The 24,484-nt window shown below is 39.3% G+C and overlaps 1 protein-coding gene across 2 annotated transcripts; it reads right to left on the reverse strand.

Annotated features, from left to right (window-relative positions):
• Window positions 1–347: 347 nt before the first annotated feature.
• Window positions 348–24,484, reverse strand: LOC139121590 (glutamate receptor ionotropic, kainate 2-like). Of its 2 annotated transcripts, XM_070686624.1 has the most exons (15): window positions 24,090–24,484; window positions 15,540–15,695; window positions 14,332–14,607; window positions 10,204–10,373; window positions 9,810–9,863; window positions 9,236–9,415; window positions 7,954–7,986; window positions 6,686–6,859; window positions 6,367–6,591; window positions 5,790–5,981; window positions 5,120–5,450; window positions 4,265–4,514; window positions 3,198–3,428; window positions 2,629–2,875; window positions 348–1,596 (listed from the first exon to the last, which is right to left on the reverse strand). In XM_070686624.1, exons 1-15 carry the CDS (start codon window positions 24,172–24,174, stop codon window positions 1,564–1,566), a joined length of 2,637 nt encoding a protein of 878 aa, XP_070542725.1. In that variant the 5' UTR covers window positions 24,175–24,484; the 3' UTR covers window positions 348–1,563. The 2 variants fall into 2 exon arrangements, with proteins under 2 accessions (XP_070542725.1, XP_070542726.1); XM_070686625.1 differs by lacking the exon at window positions 7,954–7,986 and having other exon boundaries at window positions 24,090–24,479.

The raw sequence follows: 24,484 nt of genomic DNA on the forward strand, positions 1-24,484 counted from the left end.
CAGTATCTGTCAGATGACACTGCCCTCACTGTGTGTACTAACATTTGCCAATGATTCACCATGAAAGTTTTGCGTTGCTGTTCTGGTGAGCTGATAGTCAATCTCCCTACAACTAACGAGAACAGAACAATCTGGTTTTAACCAGATTGCTCTAACGATAGATAAATTAGCGATTGTGTCTTATGTGATTTAAAATTGATGTATAAAATGCCCAAGACACACACACTATATGAACGTGATTGTTTGTTTGTTTGTTTGTTTTCAAATTCAGACTTTCCCTTCAACAGTAAACCTATTAATGTCAGTGTTGAATACGTCAAAGAGATGTTAAGAAAGAGGCGCATGTATTTGGTCTGACAGTTTTATTTATTACGAAATCAAGAAAACCCGTGACAAGTCAAGGGAGTTTGTATCCGACAGTAATTTTTTTGCTGGCATGTTGTCTATCAAATCAACCAACAGCATGGAAAAAACAGTTTCTCGCAAAAAAAAAGTTATTCACAGCAAACATTGCAGTTATCCCCTTATTTTATCCTTATTCTGTGGAATCAGTACTATAGTTGCGGAAAACAGCGAGCTTTCTTTTTGACAAAAAAAACCAACCAAAACAAAAACAAACTAAACAACAACTAACATCAACCATACCCTCGATATATTTCACTGCCCAGCAGTAGAAGAAATTAACACACTTTTCTGTTTCACTTACTACATATGTTGACCTGCCGCTGCTCCACTGAATCTCTGAGCAATTGACACCGTGTTAAAGTGAACACAGTCATAGATCAAAACTTTTGTTTGAGAGCAATTTGTATCAGGTCTGTTTGATTCGTATCCACCGAGCAGTTCTCATTCTACACAAGACACAAGAATTACTTTGCCACCCTGCCGATCTCACTTACAGACCATTGACAAATATTGTCATCGCGTTCTGTTTGTAAACACAAAATACTACACATGGCAAACCTACACGTCACATGAACGTTAGCCATTCATTCCTGAAGCTTTGAAAAGTGTTCCAGTGGTTAAAAATGCTAAAGACACCCACGAAATTGCCCTTTTTCGTTTTGGGCACAAATTGATACTGTAATAATTTATTCTTTTCAACATACAATTGTCACAAAATGTGACCGGTGGCAATATGCGTGCCCCAGAAGACAGTATGGCAACTTGCACCCCACCAGCTTCATCACTAAAATCATTTACATTGAGTTCAACCACAGTGCCTCCCCGCACACGGGACTGTGGTTTAACGAACTTTTGAAAAAAAAAATTGAAATGATTTCATATGGACTGATTCGGTAAGAATTAGTTTCCATCACTGAATATAATTTTCCAAAGTTATTTGAGGTAATTTTTCGTGTATTCTTCTCAACACATTCTGAATCTAGCTTCCCAGCAAGGTTCATCTAAATTATAAAGTTCAGCTTTTTCCTTTCATGAACTAGGTACAAATTGATATGAAACCCTTAAACTCGAAAGTTAAAGGCGCCAATCGTCTGTCTTGGTGACTGACTCCACAGTACAACAACTTCTTGCATCCAAAGCTTCGGTTTCCATTCTCTTCTAGAGTGAGTTCGTCTTGGCAAGTTCGTAGTCCTGGGGAGAGAGGATACACAACAAAGGTCAGAAAAACGGTGAAACGGTCTCTTTTAGACTGGTCCCGGTCGCTTGGCTTTTCTCGGCAGCACTGCCAACAGTTACTGGCTGGTCAAGCGGTCAAACACGTTCACCCCACGACCTAAGTAACAGCCTACCACTAACGTGACAGTCTGGTAAAGTTTAGTCATTCAATTTATTCTGTATCGATATTTATATGCCCACAGACTTGGAGCCAGTCTACCTGTATGTTTGTAAGCCTTAATAATCACACAGCCGTAACTAAACTTTTGCTCAAACTTTTCCCAACGAAACTCAATCATTCTCTCAACAAATCAAAAATAAATATCAGGGGTCACCTGCAAATTTTAGTACAAGAGAAACACGTTTCCTGACATTTACCGACACTTCAAATTCAAGACGGCCGCCATCTCTGTGGGGAAAAGTGTTTTTTTTTATTTTCACAAAACCAAGCCACGAAAACAGGTTACTTCAAAGAGCTTCAAAATGTGCCCCGACAAACGGTAGACCAGAAAAAGAATTGTAAAACATCGAGAGTCCAAATATTTTTCCCCGAAACGCGTTCTACCCAAAAATAACATTTCACATTGCACGCTCTGCGAAATGTTTACAGATCTAGTACTTCGCGTCTCAACTTACGTTTTGGAGAGGAAACTGAAAACGTAACTGTTCTACGCAACAAAACTAGTGGGATCATTAATTGTCTGAGGTTACAGTAATTGTACCTTGAACATACTGACATAAGAAGTCTGTCGGATCCTGTATTTCATGAATAGAAAGCTTACTGCCTGTCACAATTCAAGTATTGAAAGCTACAGTGCATTGGTGATTTTAAACCATTAACATGACGTCGACATTAAACGCCATTTATTAAAATGTGTTGATTACTTCGACGCTCTTGACAACTTAATAATTGTAAATCCTTCCTACCTGAAGATGTACGGGCACTTTCGGATTATTAAATTACAGTAAGGAAAGGTCCATAATTATTAAACTAATGTGAACAATTACCTTAGAATCGGTGGAGTCTACATCCGTTTTATATTTCCTATAAAAACTCCAAATAATTTCTAGAAACAAGGTGATGAAAGCCAATGCTGCCCCCATGGCTAAAACGTAAAACACGCCAGCAACCATCTCTAGTTGAACATCTCTGGGTTGTCCCCTTGACGTCTCCAAGCTTGAACACAGACTTTCCTTCTCAAACCATTTCTTTCGAAGTCCCTCCAGTAACCCCTGCTCTTGCATTTTAAGAAATCTAGGAAAATCGAGGGAAAAATGATTAAATCAAGAAAATGCATTTCCATGGCAAAGTCTGGCTGTGTTTATTCAGAGACATATCTTCCGTTGGCTGAGATTTTGTCATGATCCTGCGCTCAGAAAGGTTATAATAACAAGATCGTGGAGAGTTATAGCGCTGATGTCTCCAGCTGACCCCTGCCTTTCAATATATCACCTGAAACGTATTGGCAATGGGGGGGGGGGGGGGGCGCAAAACACATGGAAACCATTCCCCGATATACTACCTTAAAAATTTTGTCAAGAGAAAGAGCTCGTAGAGTACAACGTCACTGACTCACAGAACTGATATTTCTTCCCGGTAGGGGGCGCCCCTCGGCGTAGCAACTCCATACCCCTTGAGATTGAACGGCTTGCCAACGGTCATCAACTCACACCTCGTCTGCTTCGTGTAGTCTAAAATTGGAGAGTCCCAGAAGAAAGCGTAGTTTTCATTTAGAACTCTATCGTAGCCTTGTTCAGGTGAATGTACCCAAGCTGATGGTTTTACTGTACTCATAAGACTCCATAGCCTGTAAAATATAATAATATACGGATGTCCAAATTGCACCATCAAGTAACATTGAGAAGCCATATATAAATCAAATACCTTTATCATGAACGGATGACGACGACAACGATGATGGTGATGATGATGACGGTGGTGGTGGTGGTGGTGGTGGTGGTGTGATGTGCGGAAAAGATCTTAAACCATGGCCAAAAGTCAAGGCCTGGGTAAAAAATGCATCGTGATGATATTTCTGCGCGCTTGGAAAAATTAGGGAAATGGGCAAGGACTGTGTCAATAAATGACACAGACGCCGTCCATTTGCATGACTTTGGTGAGTATGGAAAAGCAACTTACAAGTACTCCAAGACGATGCAGCTGAAGCTTTTAGAGCACAAGACTCAGAAATTCAAACCCTGTTCATCTAAATCTTGTATTTGATGTAAAACATTCAAATCTTGTCCCAACGAATAATGAAATCAACAGTAAATTTCGTATTCGTTGCTATTTCACTATAACGGTATATAGCTAACGGTTGAAGTAGGCTGTAAGCATCTTAAGTGTTTTTCTACAGCATTTGAAGAGAGGTGACTGTATGAATTTACACTCATGACCAGTAGCTCTGAATGTCCGAAGTTGTCAGTGAGATTGTGGTAAGTTCACCGACGTTTTCGTATCAGCGCTTTGCTTTGGGATACGTAATACATGCAGGTACATATATTTGACATGTAAATCGGATTCCAATCGCGACCAAGCCTTTCTACGGGGAAAACAGGTCTTGTGATGCGCATGTCGCGTCGATGATTTACGAAATAAGGAAGCAGGGACTACAAAATGATTGAATAGGCAATGGAATAATACCTTGAGTAGAGTTCGTCTTGCTCAGCGCGTCTCTGAAACCATCGCATTAAACTACTGTCCTCTACGGTACCGTATTCAATTTTACTTTGCTGAGCCAAGTCTTCCAGTGAGTTGATGCTGGTATCCATACGAGATACAGTCAAGAAGGCAGCCAGGTTAGCTGTGTATGTGGCTACCACGATGAGAGAGCCAAACCACCAGAAAGCGCCCATTATTCGACTGGAGACGGCAACTGGGGTGTAGTCCGCACCTGTTGTTAAGAGTGGTAGTTAAAATGCATGGATTTATTAATTTGGTGAAAAATAATCATTAGAAGACACTTTTATGGTTTGCAAGGCCTTTACTATATTGTGATGATGATTTCGCACACAAAACGTTCTGATGACCATTGTTTGGAAAAGACATTAAAATTCAGATAAGGTGCTACAGAAATTTTGGTATGTGATGATGTTTGCAAAGCGAACACAAAAGTTGACACCGTCAACTTGATGTCAGCCGAAGGAATTAGTTTCCAGCAGCAAAGCACTGCGAAACTTACTTTTCCTGAAATTTTTTCAGCTCCTGTATGGATAATTTAATTAGATATCGTTTGAAAGTTTGAATAATAATCTTGTGTTGTATGAGAAGGCTAGAGTATTTCCTTTGTATGTCCGAATATCATGTATTCTTACCTAAACGGATTATGTCGTATAAAAACCCAGCAAACGACTTTGCTAATGTATTTTTTTCACCTAAGGAGCTTTGCAATCACTGCTTTCGTCGTTGCCACCAATACGGTTTAGTTTTTGACGACAACACCGTTAGCTGTTGTCTGTGCTCTTTCAATACCAAACTTTTAATGCCACAGTTACTTACCTTGCTGCATAAATCCAGAGAATGTAAACCACAAACTGTTCATCAAGTTGAATTTCGATCGTCCTTCTTTGCTGCTTCTATGAACGTTGTAGTCGCTGAAAGGACTTAAGCGATCCAGTAGGAACATCACCACGCCGATGAGTAGTATGGACGCCAGCACACAACCCCAGACGCTGATACGTAGCGGTTGCAGGAAAGCAAAGGTGTTTGTTGCCTGCTGCGGCTTGCGGATCAGAATACTGACGTCATAGTTCATGAATGGTTTGGTGAAATCTACAACCCTCTGTCGTTCTGAAGTGGTTATCATGCCGGCTACTGCTAGATGTGCCCTCTGAAAAAGAAGTCAAATACGGCCATCCAGGCAGAATTCAACCTTTTTTCCTTGTTTTCGAATTCATATCATCCCAACGTTGGAAGATTTAATTCATGTTGTAGGTTTGACAACATTTTCAGAGTTTCCTTTGCCATATGCCAGAGAATGCACTTATGAAGTGGGGAATACGATAAACATTGTTTTGAAAATTACACTGAGGGTTTTGAATGGCTTCATATTAAAAGTTAACACTGGCCCGCTTAGCTATATATAGTACCTTTCTATTAAACACTCATTTTTCAGTGGAAGAAAATTGAGAAGACAATGAAAAATGCTCAAAAAGACCCTTCAACTTACTCCGTAATAAACCTCACCAACCAAACCATTCCATGTGCCGTCATCGTTTTGTGAACCGTATTTACTATCGGGCACCTCATACAAGTCGTATTTTACTTTCAAGGTGTCAGCAATCTTATGGATCAGATCGATGCAGTAACCGCTGTATTTTGGACCACGAGGAGTATCTTCCCTCATCACAAAGGGCGCCTCCTATCGATTGAAAATGAAAGTTGTATTACATGGCTTGTGTGTATTCAAAAGTCTTCGACACCGCTAAATATCGGGAAATGTGTGTTTCATGGCCATTTATCACATCTGAATTTTCACAGAACTTTGCAAGTCTTTGACTGAGAGGTTATACCAAAATGACAACAGAGGAAAGGATGTTAAACTGACCATGTCTGTATAATAGCTGTGAATAGCGGAAAAAATAGTTTAAAGCAAAACCATCGAATACTCGTCGTTATGCATGCATGCATCCGATGCATGCATCTATGTATGTATGTATCTATGTACGCTTTATGTGTGTATGTAATGTGTTGACAGAGAAATCGTTAGTTTGTTTATTTCCCAGACCGTGATGAGGGAGTCTTACCACGATTGTAACAATTCTCAAGGTTTGATTTGTTTTGTAGAGGTCGAAGTTTCTTGTGAATGGCTTCTGAATTAATTCCAGCCCTCTGTTGTTATCCCAGGAACCAATGCGCCAATAGTGACTCGAGTTCATTAAGTTTTCCACACTGATCAGATCCATTTTCAAATGATCATTGTAGCTGCCATGACTGAACGAAATCTCGCCCAGTAAGCCTTCTAATCGTATCTGAAAAGCAGGAAGGAAGAATCTTTGCTTTAGTTTTTTCACATTGATGAAATAGGGGAACTACAAAAGTGTGGGTGGAAAGAATTAGCCTTACCTTCCGCAGAGTTTTTTTGAACCTCTGTGACCCCTTTTGTAAATTCTGGCGGTGGTTTCCGTTTAAGCCGTTGCACGTCAGATTTCCAGGGCTCTGCCACTTTCCACGGACGATGACGTCATCAATTACCGTTGCCATGGTTTGGATTGCATCATACAAGTATGCACGCACGACCTTTTCGTGGATAGAAAAATATATATTCTCTGAAGTACATAACGAACGGTCAACTCAAAAGTATTTGATTGGTAGTGGATTATGCCGTCGACATGGCAACGACGAATACACGGCCTGTAAGTAATGATCGGATAGAAAGACACGATTTTTCGACTCAAAAATTCCGCCTTGGATGCAGTGGCAGAAACGAAATCGGTATCATCACCGAAGACTGCATTTGTGAAATACACCACTTCTGATCACTGCTAATTGCACGGTATATTTCAAAGCTTCGATGGTCCATCATTGCTCGTTTGCACAAACAGATAGGAAGCTACGTTATGATGTAATGTGTAAAGCTGTATAAAATGCACGGATGCAGGTAAAAATTATTGGCTTGTCTACAAGGGGGAACAACGGTAAGATGTCTACCAGGTGGCAGCTCACATTAACTAGTAACATTGACATTGCCATGGTCACTTTAAAGAAATGTTCACCAAGCGTACGCAAGAATTTAAATAAATAAATCATAGCCAAGCGGCGTCATACTGGGTTGAGTATTGTCATTTTCGGAAGCGGTATAACCTTACAGCGAGCATCTGGTGTTACTGAACTGTGCCCACAGAAGGGAACAAAAAGTCTACATATTTGATGAGGGGTATTTTCCTTGTGTTGTCAGTGACTCCACACTCCAGTAGTAAATTATTACATTTTGCAAACATTTGATATTTTATCTCCAAGCCACGTACAACTAAACCCTATTACCACGTATACGTGGCCATTTTATCCGGTGAACGTTTCTTTAAGACCGCTCGTCTAATCCTACCAACCAACAGTAATAAAGCACTATGTCTAGCATTTAGCTTGAAAACTGAGCAATCATATAACAAATGCACACGATTTCTGCTAATTCTATGAAGCCTTCACAATACACTATGTCGTGTGTCCACTCTGCTCATGCGAGGGGCCTCTGATATAGGGCACACGACTGTTATCTAATACTGGCAACAACATGCACTATGGTGACATTCGGCGCATCTATTAGGTTTGCGTCTAGAACCAAAACAACAACGATAGACAATATCACAGGTGTTAGTATATGCAGATACACGCACCATACTTTTAAAATCTCCAATGTTGGAATTCTCCTGAAGAATAAAAACAACGAAAATGACAAGTTTGATTTATAAAACGGAGAGACACGTAATCATATAACGCAATGTGGGTTTAAAATTATGGAAAAGGCCGCATTATTAAAAAACAGAAACTCAACGTCATCGGCGAGTCCCCTTAAAACCGAAGCAGGGAAAACTGGTATGTTAATTTTTGTCTTTATTGTTTAGACACAGAAAGCAAAACATTCAAAAAAATTGATCACCATGGCTTCCAAGAAACTACCCTGATATTTATCAAAACATTTATTCGGTCAACTTGGTGGGGAATTCCATATATTTTGATCCAATTACGCGACTTAGGGTAAGTTTCTAAATTGATCACATTACCGTATAATAAAAACAGCAACATAATTTCATATATTTCATATTCATATATATTCAAATGTATTTACTACTAAAATATGTAGAACTTTGAACAAAAGATACGCACTACAGGCCTAGGATTTCTCTCTGGGTTTTTGATTGAGAATGTTTTTGACAAGAAACAATTTCTTGTTCTCCTCAAGAAGACACATTTTACACAGGAAACATGCGCCATCATAAATTAACCATTTTGGCCTCGTGCCTTACTGTCAGACAGCAACGATAAATGGCCCATCATTTCGCTATGCGATCACCGAAGGCGTTTGGCAAAATCAAGGAGAGATCTTTGACCGTGAATTTATTGTCTGCAAATCAGTTAGAGGCATACAGTCGTCGGAACTGCGCTCAAAGGTCGTATGGGACCCATGCGACCAATGTAAGCACTGTATCCAAGGCAAGATGGCGATTGATGAAAGTTAAACATGTCTGTCATAATCTACATCGTATAATTTAAATGTTTCAGCTACGATGATGAGGTGCATCTTGATATCGTGCACGAAATACATTGCTTGTAAAAAAGAAACTCGCGCAGGCGCAGTACCGACGACTGTTTCCCTAAAGAAAGCTAATACAGTAGTGAAATTTTCTTCCTCTCGTCATTTCCTTAAAAACCGTACATCGACGTTGCCGTATGGTACACGTTATATTCTGTCTACTGGACTATATATTCATGTATGATATCAGGCAAATATCGCCTTGATAAAAATAACCCAGACAGAATAAGTACCCATCGAATGGAGTGTTTTTTATACAGACACGTACAGGTAACAATGAATGGCGCACGTTTTCTATGTTTATAGCCGTACTTTTCGCGCGTGACGTATTATGTCACCAAAGATACGAAACGCCTCAAACTTACCTGATCGTATTCGACTGGCGATAAAGCCGGGTTTCCGGTGCTGTCTTTGTTACCGAGTCTCACCCTAGCCCAAGCCTCGGCAAACTGGGGGTTGTCAGTCTCCGTATAAACGCTCTGTCTCAACACAGTGACGATACCAGCAATGTTGTTAAATCGATGCAGCTCAACATCACTCATCACCTGCGAAGGGAGGACAGAGTACACTCGCTCAGATACCATCACAGCAACCAAATTCCACTTCTTCCTTCACAACCGTGATACGCATTTACATTTTCCTTTCTCCTGCAAATGTAATCTTTCAAGATGGATCAAAGAATCGTGTCCCTACAACATTCTGAGATCGTTAGATTTCTTGAAAACTAGAACCAGGTTCACGTATAAGGAACACAAACCTTCGTTGAATGCATTCGGGAAATGAAAAATTCCAACGGGACTTCTTAGTTGTAAACTATTTGTGCAGGGTTCAATGACCATAGAGTTTAAGAAATTGCGGTCTCCACCTTTCAACCATTGCACGAGTGTTCTCTGCATATTTCAAAACCCAAAATGAAGTGCGCATGCGTATTTCTCTTACCTGTGAAACTATTACCCATTCGTATTCCCCTATGGTCATTCCGAATGACGAAGCCTACGGAAAGAAGTGGTCGTGTCATTAGTTTAACTTTAAAATCCTGAATTTTCTCAATCTGTTCTGTTACTTGATATTCTCGGGTGAATAATATTTCACGCGCATTGTCACATCCGAGAAACGCTCACAAGCATGTAGTATTTCTACGCTACTTTATTTCGTGCCAACATGAAATGGTCAAGTTAGAAAAAAACAGTTGTGATTGAGCCTAGGTCGGTCACTAGAAGTACGCAGTTCAGGAATTTCCGCTGACAATATCTGCTGGTCCACAAATCTGCATACAGCAAGAACTGATATTATCGTCTCTGATTTCACGCATGCGCTGTTACCTGATCCTCACCTGTCTGAGAATGTTGATGGTACCTTCCAATGTGCAGTAAACGGCGAAATGTTTGAAGTCTCGCTCTTTGACCTGTGCGAGTTGCTGTTTAACGTGAGACTCATCTTTGTACCTGATCATCACAGTTCGTCCGAACTCGCCCCGCAGCATGTTCTGGACTTGTGCTTGATCTACAGACGGCACGAGAGAGTGAATATTTGTGAGAAATGAAGGTTTTAAAAACGATGGTTGGGTCATTTCAAAGAACACATCTCTCAAGACAGCGCTAATTCAAAATCTTGTCGTTTCCTGCGCGGTCGGGTGAATGCCATGACCGATGTTATGAAGAAAGGAAAATTCCATTTTTGTGACATAAACCAAGTTGACTTACGTACAAACAAATAATGATCGAGTTATAGTACGGTCAATTCGGTCACTATGATGGTACAGTAGATGTGGCAAGAGTGACCATCAAGTAAGTGTAACTAACCATATGGTCATATTGCAGACAGCGTTAATGGACATTCATGTTTAATAAATTTTCTGAAAGTTTATATGCCCTTGTAGGAAATGAATAGTAAACTTATGGTATGTTGGCATGGTTATAGTGCAAGGACTGTTTCACCACTGTGTAATCAGGTATTTATTTATTCCATCGAATTATCGAAGGCCAAGCCGATTCTTCGCCAAATCATTGAAACGTTGCGAAAATCTGTAAGATTAAAGCGATACAAGGCGATCCTCTGACTAAACTATGTCCCGCCTATTTTATAAGGCATGGCAGGCATTCAGGGGGATGATCTCAGATTCAAGGTGCAGTAACAACCATTAGTATTCTGTCTACGAACGAATTGGATTATGGGTACCATGGCAGCGGAGAAGCTGTACCTACCTTATAGGTGATAATATACGAGCTCGTCTCTATCACTTCAATATCTAATCTAGAAAACTAACTTCCATGGACCGTAGACTCGTGTCTAACAAAGGGGAAAGTCTATTATCGTATGCACTGCGCGCCATTTATTCTTACAGCAGTGCTCGAATGTGAATGGCGATGTCGATATATTACTTTAATCTGAGTGATAATTCCTATCTCCTAGGGCAACTTCAAAATTACTTTCCTTCTTCGGCGACTCATGAATGATTTGAATGCACTGCTGTACTAGACAAGAGATTTGTGCTGTCTTCAGGCGCTTCTTCAAAAAAGATATTGCGTTTGTTTTGGATCAGTGGTGTACGTCTTTTTGGAATCCGTCACGTCGTAACATATTGGCTGCCTTGAATTGACCCTTTGAGCGCCAAAGTCAACTTTTGCCGCCTGTATAAAATGTACCTCTGTCAATTTTTTTTCAGATTTTTGCCAAAATTTTGATAAGAAACTGTAGCCAATGAAATGTGATGGCCTTTGGGTCCAAAATTATCACAAAATGTACAGAAAAGTTCATAAAAATTGGTGAAATGTTGCACTAAAATTTTGATGGGAAAAATTACAGCACTCAAAGGGTTAATACAAGTGCACGTAATCGACTATATGGGATGAAAACGCGACAAGGGGGTTCTAGGTAAAACTAAAGACAGCAAAAAATTGATTAAACAGCCCTAACAAAAATCTGTTAATGCTTAAAACATTCATTTAACTTTTAAGAGCACCATAAATATTATCAAAGCGTCAACGAGACCTGTTGTGTTTTTGATTCATAATGTTCGATGCCATCATAAACAAGGTTGTGATAATACTCGGTTGAAATTGATGTGTTAATTCTCTGAATTCCGTGAACAAGTGTGTCTTGCCCTGTGGGGCGTTTCCTTTAGGTCGCTTCCAAGGAGAAGAACATTTAATTAAGTGTCTGTACTGTAAATTCGTCGAGTTCTTAGACTTCGTCTTCTGTAATTATGTTACTGAGCTTATAGGAGCGGGACTCATCACTTTCTTACAATGTAATGCACTTCCACTGTATAGAATCCAGTAGAGCATACATAATAAAGAATAAAACTAATCTGTAGAGAATGTCAGAACCAACTCCCTAAAGTAACCACGTCACTAACCTTTATAAATTTTACGTAAATGAATTCTAAAACGTGTACACGCTTAATTTTACTTTTTTGGTGTGCGCATTTTCCTAGCATCCGTTTTTTAGTCCTTGGTATTCATGCGATACCACATGATTAAAATCTTCCTCATTTCAATGTAAACTGCGGGAAAATCACTGACATTTGGGAATATTTGGTTATTTTATCGTTTATTATTGACAATTGTTGGTGTTATTCTGCCAGATTTTGTCAAGGATATATACATGTACATGTATAATATATTCATGCCCGACCTTGTTTCGTCAACACGCGATCTGTTCAATCTGATCTGAACCACGCGTGCTTTATGGGAGTACGACTGTAATTCGCCTGTGATCTTCTGAAGTTGATTATTCGCTTGAGAAAGATGGTTCCGGGACTTATCTCTACTGAAAAAAGACATTGATTAATTTCCAGACATAGGACGTCGACATTCCTTCGATCCGAGAAAAGAATGCAGATGACATCGCCGGCGTGGATGGAATAACATGATAATTTGTTCAGACGTTTACATAAGGGGTGGACCATTTGATATCCTGGGGGGGGGGGGCTTGGAAGATTGGTGGAGAGCCATTATTTTTTTCCCACGTGCTTCACCATGAATTATTTTTTTCTACAGGGCATATGCTGGCAACTTTTTTTTTTCACTTTCCTTCTTCGAGATATATTTTTTTTTACCAAATTTCGGTGCAATGTTTGTTTGCTTGGTTTTTCACACCCAGTAACAAGATGCTGTTCTATCGCACACAGACTATATTCAAGAAACTAAATAAAGATATGTAATACATGTACATTTTTGATTCACTTTACAAAAACATATTTGTAAAATCATGTACATTTATGGCATTTACTTGTCAGTGTTGTCCTTACATTGAAAGTAGCCGGGTAATTTAAGAAAGTAGACGGGTGGACTGCGAGGGAGCGAAGCGACTGAGCGGCGAGTGAGCGTAGCGAACGAGGGGGGGAGAGCGCGCGAGAGGGGGGTGTCCCCCCTCTCGCAAGGCGAAAAATGAAATTTTGGAGTGGAAATGGTTTTCTCTGGTGGCATCTGAGGTGACATTTACAGACTGAAACAGTAGTTTTGTTGTGGGGTCTTAGACGTGGCTCACATACAACAAAACAACAAACATGATTTTGTTTTGTTTGTATTATTTATGACACACTTATGGTTTTATTTGCAGTGAAGATGTAACATTTAATCTTAAATCACCCGCTGTCTGCTCATTTCATTGCCCATTTCCCATTCTTCATTACCACATAGTAGTTTCCCCAAAACCATCAAACTCATTCGCTTTTGTTAAGAAAAACATTGGTAAGATAATTCACTATAACAGTGTTCGCATTTACGAATAAAACATGCGTATATAGAAAACTCATAACAATGAAAAATGTGTAGAGAGTCGATCCAATGCGTAATAATATTACGCATTGGATTGAGTCTCTACGCATTTTTTCATTGTTATGAGTTTTCTATACCAAACGATAATAGTAAAATGTTTGCAGGCTGTCTCTCTTCTTGTGGTATTTTGACAAAATCCATACATTCAGATTTACACATTTCTGGAAAACACTGGTGAGCAATTTCAATTTCAGCATACTTCCTCTAATCATCAGGTCATGTAGGGTATACTGTACAATTGTTCATATTCAGTTATTGTTCCTCAAGCTTGAAATGGTTTATGCTTTATAAAACTCCAGAGCTACTGCTTGATTTTTATTGATGCTGCAGTGTGCATCGAACAATTGCCAAGATTTTTTTTTCCGAGTCGCAATGGTCCATAATTGTTTTTCCATCAGCCACTTAAAGCCAGATTTTTTTTTTCGAGCAACTCCACCTGGCATCTTTTTTTTTCCCCAAATCTTCCAAGCCCCCCCCCCAGGATATCAAATGGTCCACCCCTAACTATCGCAGGATCAAGTTGCCGTATCTGTATACAGTTTGGTATGCGTAGAAAATTACTTTCGAGAATGAAAGTTAGAAGGCCATGCAATCGTAGGAGATACATGCTGACAAAGCGTTTAAAGTTGTAATCCCTGAGGCACGAAGATTATTCACTTGATGGAATTCATGCTCCTCACCTTCTGAATTTTCGTAAAATATAACCGTCTTATTCCATTTCAGAACACGCGTCAGATCCACCATAGCTGCGTTACTCAGGGTTATATTCGGTCGTATACTGAACGAGTAGCCATCTTGCGACGGCGAAAACGAGGCGGGATCATCCTCGCATCGATGACGTAACACGCTGATGTGAAACAAATGGTTGTCTTCCATCATGGAGGCAATAGCTCTGTTTGCGTCACAACTGAGAGCAGACACCACGCCAGAAACACCAGCGCTGAGGAGAATACATGCTGTAAGATATATATAAAATACAAGACAGGCCGACTGAGATTATCTGTACCTTCATTTTCGATAATTTAGGGAAAATAGAGAAACACAAAGTTGATATCTATCCATCTTTTCAAAATAGTATTATCACAGCTTTGTGAAATTGAGAACTCGTTTAGTCTTTGTCGGCACTAGGCTAATGGATTGCGATGAAATAAGATTTCTGTCTTCATTTTCACAAATATTTTCAAATATTAGAAAAGTCACAATTGTTGATGGATGCATTAAATATTCAGTAATTATTACGAAATATCCGTATCACATTTTTGTACTGTCATTTCCACATTCTATTCTCTGATGCGGAAATACTTGTTAATTTATACATACTTATAGCTTTTCTGTCTGCTCGGGTCGCTGGTTGGCATAAAGCTTATGGCAACGATAAGAAGGACGAGATATATTGAGAAATAATCCCTGTGGTAACTTTGCTTTGTTGATTTTGATATCAATCATGGGTGAAATGAGCACGGAAAATGAAAACCGACATCTTCACCTGCGTTTCGTTAATTTCGTCCGCTGGTCGCATTAAGATATTGACGATGATAAGATGTCCATGCATTCCCTGTGACGTCAATCATTACTTCATTATGATATCCGGGATCTATCTACGTGATGCAACATCTCTCTGTAAATCCGTAGTTACATCGACCTTGCTGGCTTTTGACGATGTGTGTAAGGAGGTGAAGTGACTAGATATCGTATGAGAATTTAAAAATTGTTTGACTCTATGTATCAAAATAAATGCAGGACAAATTTCCTACCCAAGAGATTCGTCTAATATTTCTGTGGCATTTGTGTGTTTCGTTCAGTCCGTGTTGGAATTTTGTTTAACTGAATTAAGGCCTGTCAAAGAGCCTCTCTGATGGCATCTATTTATACAAGTGATTTGCTGTACCTGACTTGATTACGGCAAACGTCTCTCCCGTCGGCACTTTTTGAATCACGTGTTCAAATACCGAATGAGACAGCAATTCCTCGTCCTCGTTTATTTGGTTGATGGCTAACGCCACAACATCCTCCATTGCGTCATTTTCAGCTTCCACTAACACGCCTAAAAAGAAGAAAACAACAAACTTTAGTCGATACCATAAACCTCATCCAGCTGATGTGTCTGCCAATAATAATCCCTATGAGTTTGTGAAATTGAGAGCAGGGTCACTGACCGGCATATGCTTCTACAGGAGGTGTACGTATTATCCGACACAGGGTGCCCGCCCACTGCATAACAGTGATCATTTTTGTGGTATTAAGAGGAGTTTTTATTCGGTGTTAGCAATAATGTTTATGATAATGGTTGACCAGTGCTATGAAAAAAGAGCTATGTGATGTCACAGTGTTATGAAGATTTAGTCCCAGTGTCTTGCGACTTGTTGCAAATTTTGGAATATACTTGTTTTCTTCAACCCAGTCACGGAGTCGTTTACAATGAAAATACTTGCAAACTCTTGCAGTGTGCCATAAAAATGCCACATTGTAGTTTACCACTCTTTATTTGTCTCTACTGTAATAGCTCCTTAAAATACTGCAAAATTCAAGAATCTCAAAGCTTATGTCCAACAAGTTGAAAGACATGAAAGCGTCTTCCTTGTCAAACACAGACAACTTAGATTGAAAAATGCTGGACCCATGTCAACTTGTTTGTATTTACTCACTAAGAAAGGCAACCTGAGACAAATATTGACTTCTACCACGAGGATATAAAATGTTTCTCTGGTGTACCGAGGTATGCTTTTCGGTGCAAGCAATCTACCGATTCCATTACGTGGTATCTGCATTCAATCTGCATTCTAGACGACAATCTTGATTCGAATCTGTGCGAAAAACCTTGCCGACCTCAAGGGCGTTGTGCCATTTAGTTCTGTGTCCATAGTAATATTTCCGACGTATTTCATCACACGTATACCGCCAACAGACATATAAACAGTGTGTGCTTTGGAACTCTATATGTTTTCATTACTGTAAACCACATCTCATTTTATGCAGATCTGATTTTCTGGAGGTGTCATTGTTTCACCTTTCTGACGTCACTTTGCATACTGACAAATTTACAGATACACCGCGACTGAGTCCTGGAGTGTGCCCGCGTCCACTTTTTTATAGCTATTATTATGCGTCATTGGCCACCGCACTAATGCCGATATGTTATAGCTACTGAATTATTTTAAGCATACTTTGTAATTTGTTTTTCACCATAACCAGTTTTTTGCGAACTATACCGTAGCCTTGAGAACGTATTGTAATAATTTGCACATGTTGGACCGAAGCACATACATTGTTTTAACTTGTCAGGAAGTATAATAGATACAGAAGAATACTCGTTTTGTCATCAATGTTATTGATGCTATATGACTTTATTAAATTCAATGCAGATCTATAGGAAACTATTAAATGCTTCTTATGTGGCACTCAAAGATAGCTTGGGAATTAGAGACTCGTAACAGCTGCATGGCATGTTTGAACGGGAAATCGTTAATCTGAAACTCCGACAGTCAAAACGGTACTTTATTTCCTCGCTATTAAATTGAGCAGTATACCTCGTTAATATTCCCATATTGCTAAAAATCGAGGGCATACTTAAAATGAGAACAGGCTTATAAATGCACCTCGGTGAAAGCATAGGCAGATTATTGACACAGTATCAAGAGCGGCTGTTTGTCATGACTGTGTGTTGTGTGCTATTCAAATCACTTGAAAATGACTTAGATACGAGTAATTAGTAACATATCGAACTGTATATTACGTGTAAAAAAGGGAGAGATTTTACTGTTCCATATGTGTGAGCTTACCCGTTTCTAGGAACTTCAAATGGAAAAAAATGTAGCGTGCCTAAAAAAACTCCTTGGTTTCAGGAGATACCGCTGTCTAAACGTATTGCGTGATCTCTAACTGAGCCAATCAAAAGGAAGCCTGCAATACTATTAAATATGTGAGACAATATCCAAACTAGGAATGTATTTCTATGATCTCGAATGAGTGTTTTGACACAAGAGGGGGTAGTATGTTTGGATTGGAGATCATCTGCCTGAAGTTTATTCCGAAAAACTGAAGTGCAATATCGTCTCATAGCTTTAAATACTAGTATTATGATGAGAGAGAGAGAGAGAGAGAGAGAGAGAGAGAGAGAGAGAGAGAGAGAGAGAGAGAGAGAGAGAGAGAGAGAGAGAAGAGAGGAGAGAGAGAGGGGGGGGAGAGAGAGAGAGAGAGAGAGAGAGAGAGAGAGAGAGAGAGAGAGAGAGCACTAACACTTCATATGGACAAAGATGTACAAAACAGAAAGACGTACCTGTGACCTGACAGTTTTTTGTACAACTTCAAAAGAACAACTTTCAAATCATGCTCAAATCAGGGACGCTTTTGATTTTTGGTCAACCATTTGTTTCGATAGAGGGATCTCTAATATCAACCATTTCTACCAAACACAAAACGAGTGTTAGCAGGGACTTCCACGTCAACAACGCTGATTTCAACACCGGTTTTGATTGCATGATCTTAGGGGCAAAGGGCTACAAACGTATGTGAAGACCTTCCCATTTGACGAGGAAAACCTGACGGGAAGGATTCCATTCCGTAGGAATTTTCATCAATCAGTGTTTGGTCTGGGAATAAACTGCACAAAGGTCATCATAGCGTATCCCGACGAAATTGCTGCTTACACTCCGAGCTTGAACCAAGAGGAGAAACCACTTCATTTGAGCACGGCAACTGCATACGTACTAGCTTCAACACTTAATCATATTGATATTAAACTCATTCAAATCAATATTCCAAAGCACGCTTCTCAGTACAGTATTTCATCACTCGATGTTCAGGCATAAATTCCAAACCGAGGATAGCGAAATCTAAAACTACTTATGAAAATCGATCAACCTTCTTCCGAAATATTGATATCTACATAACACATTAGTGCAGTAAATTATGACTTTTGCGAACTAAATATGGAGCAGAAGGAAGATTATCAAATTTGCGAGTTGATCGAGAGGCAAGGAAATCCTTGAATATTGTCGTGTTTTTGGGTGAAACATTTCCATCGTTCGGTGTTATGGCATTCCTCAGGGAATCAATTATATTTTGTAACATTTGTTTACAAGTACAAATAATCATTAACTTAAATACCACTGAAGGCAATATTACGCAAAAACCACTTTAACTTCCCTTCTATGAGAATCCATAATATCGAACCTTCAAATGGCCGCAGGTTGTACTGTTATTTTGCGTTCTTCATTCATATAATATGCAATTTTAACGACCTCGTAAGACTTGAAAAAAGCGTAGTGGCCAAGCATTATTTAATACTAACACGATTGGAACTAATTTGGGATAATTGGATTTTCCTATTTTTCGAATTTCTGAAAAGTGTGTGGTGCCTTGTAGCTGAATGTTGCAATATTGCAAATTACTCATAAAAACAATTGTTTAATGTGAAAAGGAAAGTAGATGAGATTACATTTGCGTATTAAATCCACATTACTTCGCCATCCAATTATCCCAAATTAGTTCCAATCGTGTTTACTTTAATATTTTCTAGTTTACAGGATTTATCGTGAAAATGTCACATTATACTAAAAATCTAAGGTGACTATGTTTTGTTACGTTATTAATTGATTTTTTCAGGACAAATTCGTGTTCCATTTAAGCATAGACAGCGTCTTTGATTAAAGTACAAGCAGTCTTAAAGCCATAAAACTGATATATCAATCATGCTATTGTTTTTAGATTTAATCACAGATACGATCTCTTGGAAAACCTAAAAAAACTCGTGAACTACTGACATTTTGATGATCCCATCCTTGGTAGCAACTGCGGGTTTTTTGTAAACAATCTCCTTCAAAGTAGACTTTGGAGACTTCGCCGTGATCAATGGATAGCTTTATCCCTCTTTGCCTCAAGTGACCGTGTAATAAGTTTGATTAAGAATAGGCATGTATTTGTCATGGGAACTCAACAGTCCCTAGCAGGAGTCACAATGGTCGATTACTGCCGCGCATGCTCAGTTACCCTATATCATGTCAAGCTCTTATTTTCAAATCCCTTGTCGACATGTCGACCTTTCTAGATACTGGATCTAAGAGTGACCTTCTTGAATGTGTATATGCGGGAATTGTTCTAAGCCGGCAGGGGTTTCAATAGTTTGACAGTTTTACAAAAAAAATTCACAGGGAATTTTCTGGAGGCTTGCCTTTTATCCCACGTACAGTTGCGAAAATTATGCTAAATTGCATCTTGTTGTCACTTTCACGCATGATAAACTTATCTTGAGATACGAAGGTCCCTAATGAGAAGTAATCTGCAGCGTTTTTATTCTAGAGTCAACCCAGGACAATCGGCTCGTGAAAATATCGACTCGGGAAGGGGTCATCGACATACATACATTTTTAACGCATTACATTTCTAGGAAGAAGACTGAGTAATTCGTAATAGAAAACAATTTTGTGACATTTCTGCACGATAAATTGGGTATACACATTTCCCCATGTCTTTGACGAAGGTATGATTTAATGAGATAAATGTATGCCGTCAAAAGATGTTCCTGCAGGGTGAAACTCAATTGAAATTGAATGGGAATAATAAATTTACAGGATCAGCAATATGAATGGAATACCTAATTTATTTCGAACACACAGGATTCAACAATTTTGTGTACGTCTTCAAAAGATTTGAACGCGCATCCTGACATTCTTCATACAAAGGAAAGTTAAAGCATCCGATGTGATGGCATTTTGAGATAGCGGCGATGGCGGAAGATAAATATACATTCGAAATTTGAGAGAAGGCTGGAATTATTCTTACATATTATACAAACAAACCTAGAGAAGGCGGTTTGAGACAGTGGTATCGATACGCCACGCTTCTGACTAAATGTTGTTTTTGGGAACTGAGCAAAATAGTGTCGCGAACGAGGCCGTCGGTAAGCTTTTCCTGTAGCCTGTGGATATCTTCGGGGCTTATGAACTAGAAATCCCTCGTCACGTACTATTGTTGTGAAAGTGTCTGGGCAAATGAGAGCGTGGGGATTTTTATCTACTTAGATGTTGATTAGCGATAAACACGGTGTGAACCATGCGACGATTCACGGTAAAGGTCACATCTTGTGATGCACGAAAACTGTTATTCGATGGAGTAACGGAGATAATAAAAAATGTCAGCCTTGAGTCAAGGTCTTGATACAGATATTTCTAACAAGCTTCCTTTCTAACAATTTTGCTTGAAAAATGTAGATATCACGAGGCGTAGACAATTTCCTTACTTATGCAAAGACTGTGCAGGAAGCATTTTTCTGTTGAATTTAACAACTTATTTTCTATCAAATAAAATGAATCGTCCAACTTTTACATTCTATCCGTTGTGGTTGATTTGTTCATTAAATTTTGTATTTTGTGTATTTCTTTGTTTTACTCATTAGTAGCATCGGCCAACGAGGAAGTTTAATTTTACAAACGTCACAAATAAGCGGAAATAATATTTGCATTTATCCTTCATATCGGAGGGAGGATTGACAAGAGAATACGCAATAAAGTGCCGGCCATAGACTATGCATTCACGGGCGTACTATGCTTAGGAACTTACAACGTTATGAGCTTTTATAGTGACATAAATTTGCCAGTGAACTTTACAAAGTCACATAATTGATGTCAACACTTGAGCTCTTAATTGTCTTGAGTGATGTGCTGCGCTTAATAACATTGACAGCCGCTTTGATTCGTAAGTCTATCACAAATCAAAGTGTTTCCCTACTCAGTCCGTTTTGCCTTCATTTGAATCCGACCTGCAAAACTTGATCCCTATTTGCATATAGATAACAACGGACATGATAGCTGAGCAGTTCTTGAATGATGCCCACGTTACAATACATATGAAGGTTTTGTGGAACTAAGATTATTGCCTATGTTGATGATTATATGATTTCGAATAGACATTTCTGATCAAAAAGTTTATTCCCGCGTCGACGATTATGATCCCAGCTGTTTGTTACAGTTTCATGGGAAATTTTAAGAATCCAACAGTAAGTCGCAAACACCCCGGGGTTTGCGAAGACTTTGAAAGCGTCCCTCTTTTTTTCAGATAGTCCAGCGCATTCATAATTTTTTGAAGTATAGCCATCTCCAATTGGAAAGGTTTTGGAATGTGAACGCGAGGTCTCGGTAAGGATGTGCACCATTGGCTTCCCCTACCTACCAATGAGAATCTTTTCAATTTGTAGCCACTGTAGTAACACACAAAATGATATCGTGAGGCAGACGAAGACCTAGGTTCTATATCATAAAGGAAAACATTTTGCACTTGCAAAGTCAGCATCGCAACAGAAGATCGTTTATCACATAATATATACCCTGTCTACATCGAGAAGACAAACCTAAATAGTGTCGACCTTTGTGGCTGTATAACACATTACAAACATTATTAATACGTTGATTTCAAAACGAGGATAGTAGTTCTCGAGATAATAATGACAGAATGCCACCGGTCATATCAAGTAATAATTTCATATCACTCGAATAAAATTTTTATTTGTCCTCTCGTTAGTCAATCCTGCTGTCTGTTCTCGACCTCTGCAAAGCATTCATTATTCCGCTGCTGGCATCGACTACCTGAGCTCTGGTTAAATGTCGATATTGGTGCGCACTGTACCGGCACAAATTACAGGCACCAGACGAAGCAACTGTAAATAGACATTCGTGACGAGATTTGCAACATATTTCAATGTTTATGATCTATTTTAATCCTGACAAATTAAATGAATCGGCCTTAGATATAGATATTTCCTATATGTCGCGATCTATATGGCGTCAAAATTGTACTAATTAACGGAGAAGCGATACAAAGCCCTCGTTTTGCAACAACGGTTCAGAAATGCTTTTTCATATTCACAGTTCAGACCTTATTTACTTGGTTCGAATAATTAGTGACCATGAAAATAAAAAAAAACGGAACAATATTGTGTTTACTTCGTTTTAAAATCTTGATTTCACGGAAAAATATTTTTAGAGTAAGGGACAACTAATGTAGTTCTGCTTTCTAACTAATCTGCTGGATCTCATCAATGCCAATTATTGGGAAAATGGGTCGACACGCTTGGAAATGAAAAGTGGCGCATGATCACAGCATTGATTGACCGGAATCAAGCGACAGGAGAGTGAATCATGGCAGCATGCAGTCTTCTAGCTAAGCCACTTAGTCAGTAATACTGGGCGATATATTTGCTTTAACCACAGCTCGTGGATCCTTCTCGCCCACGAATATCGTCTGAAGAGGTAATGAAAAAACATACATTTTTTATTTGGAAGGATAAGCGATATCAGGCGATTAGTTTGTAGTATTGGTCGGTGGTTCAAAGTGACAGCAATAGATGGATGTTAAATAACAACATACGTGTGTGAGAAATTCACTCCTTGTGAGTTTAAGTAAAAGTAAGGGACTGCAAGCCCAGCAGCGCGTTTGAGTAACTGGTCGGTGGAACAGCAGAACCAGGGGAATCAATATGAAAGTAATGTAACATAACAGAATCAATCAGTACCACGTCACGTCAGAAAAATCTGTTCCGGATGATTGCATCCATAAGTCAATAACACACCTGGACACTTAGTGAATTCAAGGTTTCTTTGATATAAGATTTCCGACGGATGATAAATGTGATTTTATCACCTATGCGCTGAAAGCATGCTTTCCGCAGGTACTCTAACAGAAATGATTTTACCCATAAGAAAGTCATTCATATGTCATGCATATGCACAACTTCGTTCAAAAATGGTCATATCTCTCCTTCTGCCATTAAATTTGCCATATTGTCGGTCAAGGTCACGTTCTAGCTTTTAGGGTCCTATCGAATCTCGCTGAGGAATTTTTTCTATTCCCTTTCGATCGCTCCCAATGCTAACAGCAACACAAAGCTCAATGCATTCGTAACATCTATTTGCGAATTCTGTTTATATTTGCCAGAGGCACCTTTTGTTACTGGCATAGCGTCATATCACTGGGTGTTCATACTCGGAAGACCTTCGTGGTAATTGCCTTATAAACTCTTCGACATGTTTCGCGAAAAGGGTCAGATCCTCGTAATTTTACCCCAGGATAATATTACAGGGTCAACGTATCGCCTAGATGGCGTCATTTTAACTCTTCTTACATACTCAGCAATTTTTTTTCAAAGTTGTTTTGACGGTAGCGGCCAGGTGAGTGCGTGGTTACGGAAGCTTGGATGAATTAAGCCGCGTACAATGCCGCTCGCTCGTTTTTAGGTCATTCCGGTAAACAATTGGCAGTGGAATTTCTTGACTCTGCGGTGTCGATCACGATAAATTCGTACCCTCCAATAAAATTGATATGGCGGAAACATCTCTTTGAAAATAAAGGAAAGAATATTCTTTGAGTAAAGCCTTCGGAATCGACAGGCGCCGAGATATGGATTTGTTGATGCGTGGCCAGCAACATGGAGTATGCGAATACATACCTATACGAATTACTGAGGACGTAGCCAGCCCAGGCACTCCGATAAAGACGATATGTGTGAACAAGGTGAACAATAGGGCTCTCATCTTCTGAAGGCCTTGCAATCTGGATAAATCCGAATTTCATGTACTGGTTGTCAAGAGGTTTACGAATGTTGTCTGCATCCCGCAGTGTGGCAGATCTACTAGTTACGGTTGTATTAAGACGAGTGCGTCGGTTATCCTCAGCCTTTGTGTGTAAGTCCGTTAAAAAGGTTCACTGGACGATGTTTGATTGTTTAAACTGATCCAAAACCATTGAAAAACAGTAATTTGCAATCCAGATTCTCCAGATAGGTTACCAGCCGATGAGCGACAACAAAAAACGGTATAACTCCCGACGTTGTTTGATATTCTC

The sequence above is a fragment of the Ptychodera flava genome, chromosome 21 (assembly GCF_041260155.1).
Source record: "Ptychodera flava strain L36383 chromosome 21, AS_Pfla_20210202, whole genome shotgun sequence".
Taxonomy (NCBI): Eukaryota; Metazoa; Hemichordata; class Enteropneusta; family Ptychoderidae; genus Ptychodera; species Ptychodera flava.

What these genes read in the sequence shown, in the direction of transcription:
- LOC139121590 (XM_070686624.1), bottom strand. Translation starts at nt 24,174, where the DNA reads ATGAGAGCCCTATTGTTCACCTTGTTCACACATATCGTCTTTATCGGA. An exon ending in TGAGAATTGTTACAATCGTG is followed by an intron (nt 5,982 to 6,366) that starts GTAAGACTCCCT and finishes TTCAATCGATAG; the next exon opens with GAGGCGCCCTTTGTGATGAG. An exon ending in TAGACTCCACCGATTCTAAG is followed by an intron (nt 1,597 to 2,628) that starts GTAATTGTTCAC and finishes CTCTCTCCCCAG; the next exon opens with GACTACGAACTTGCCAAGAC.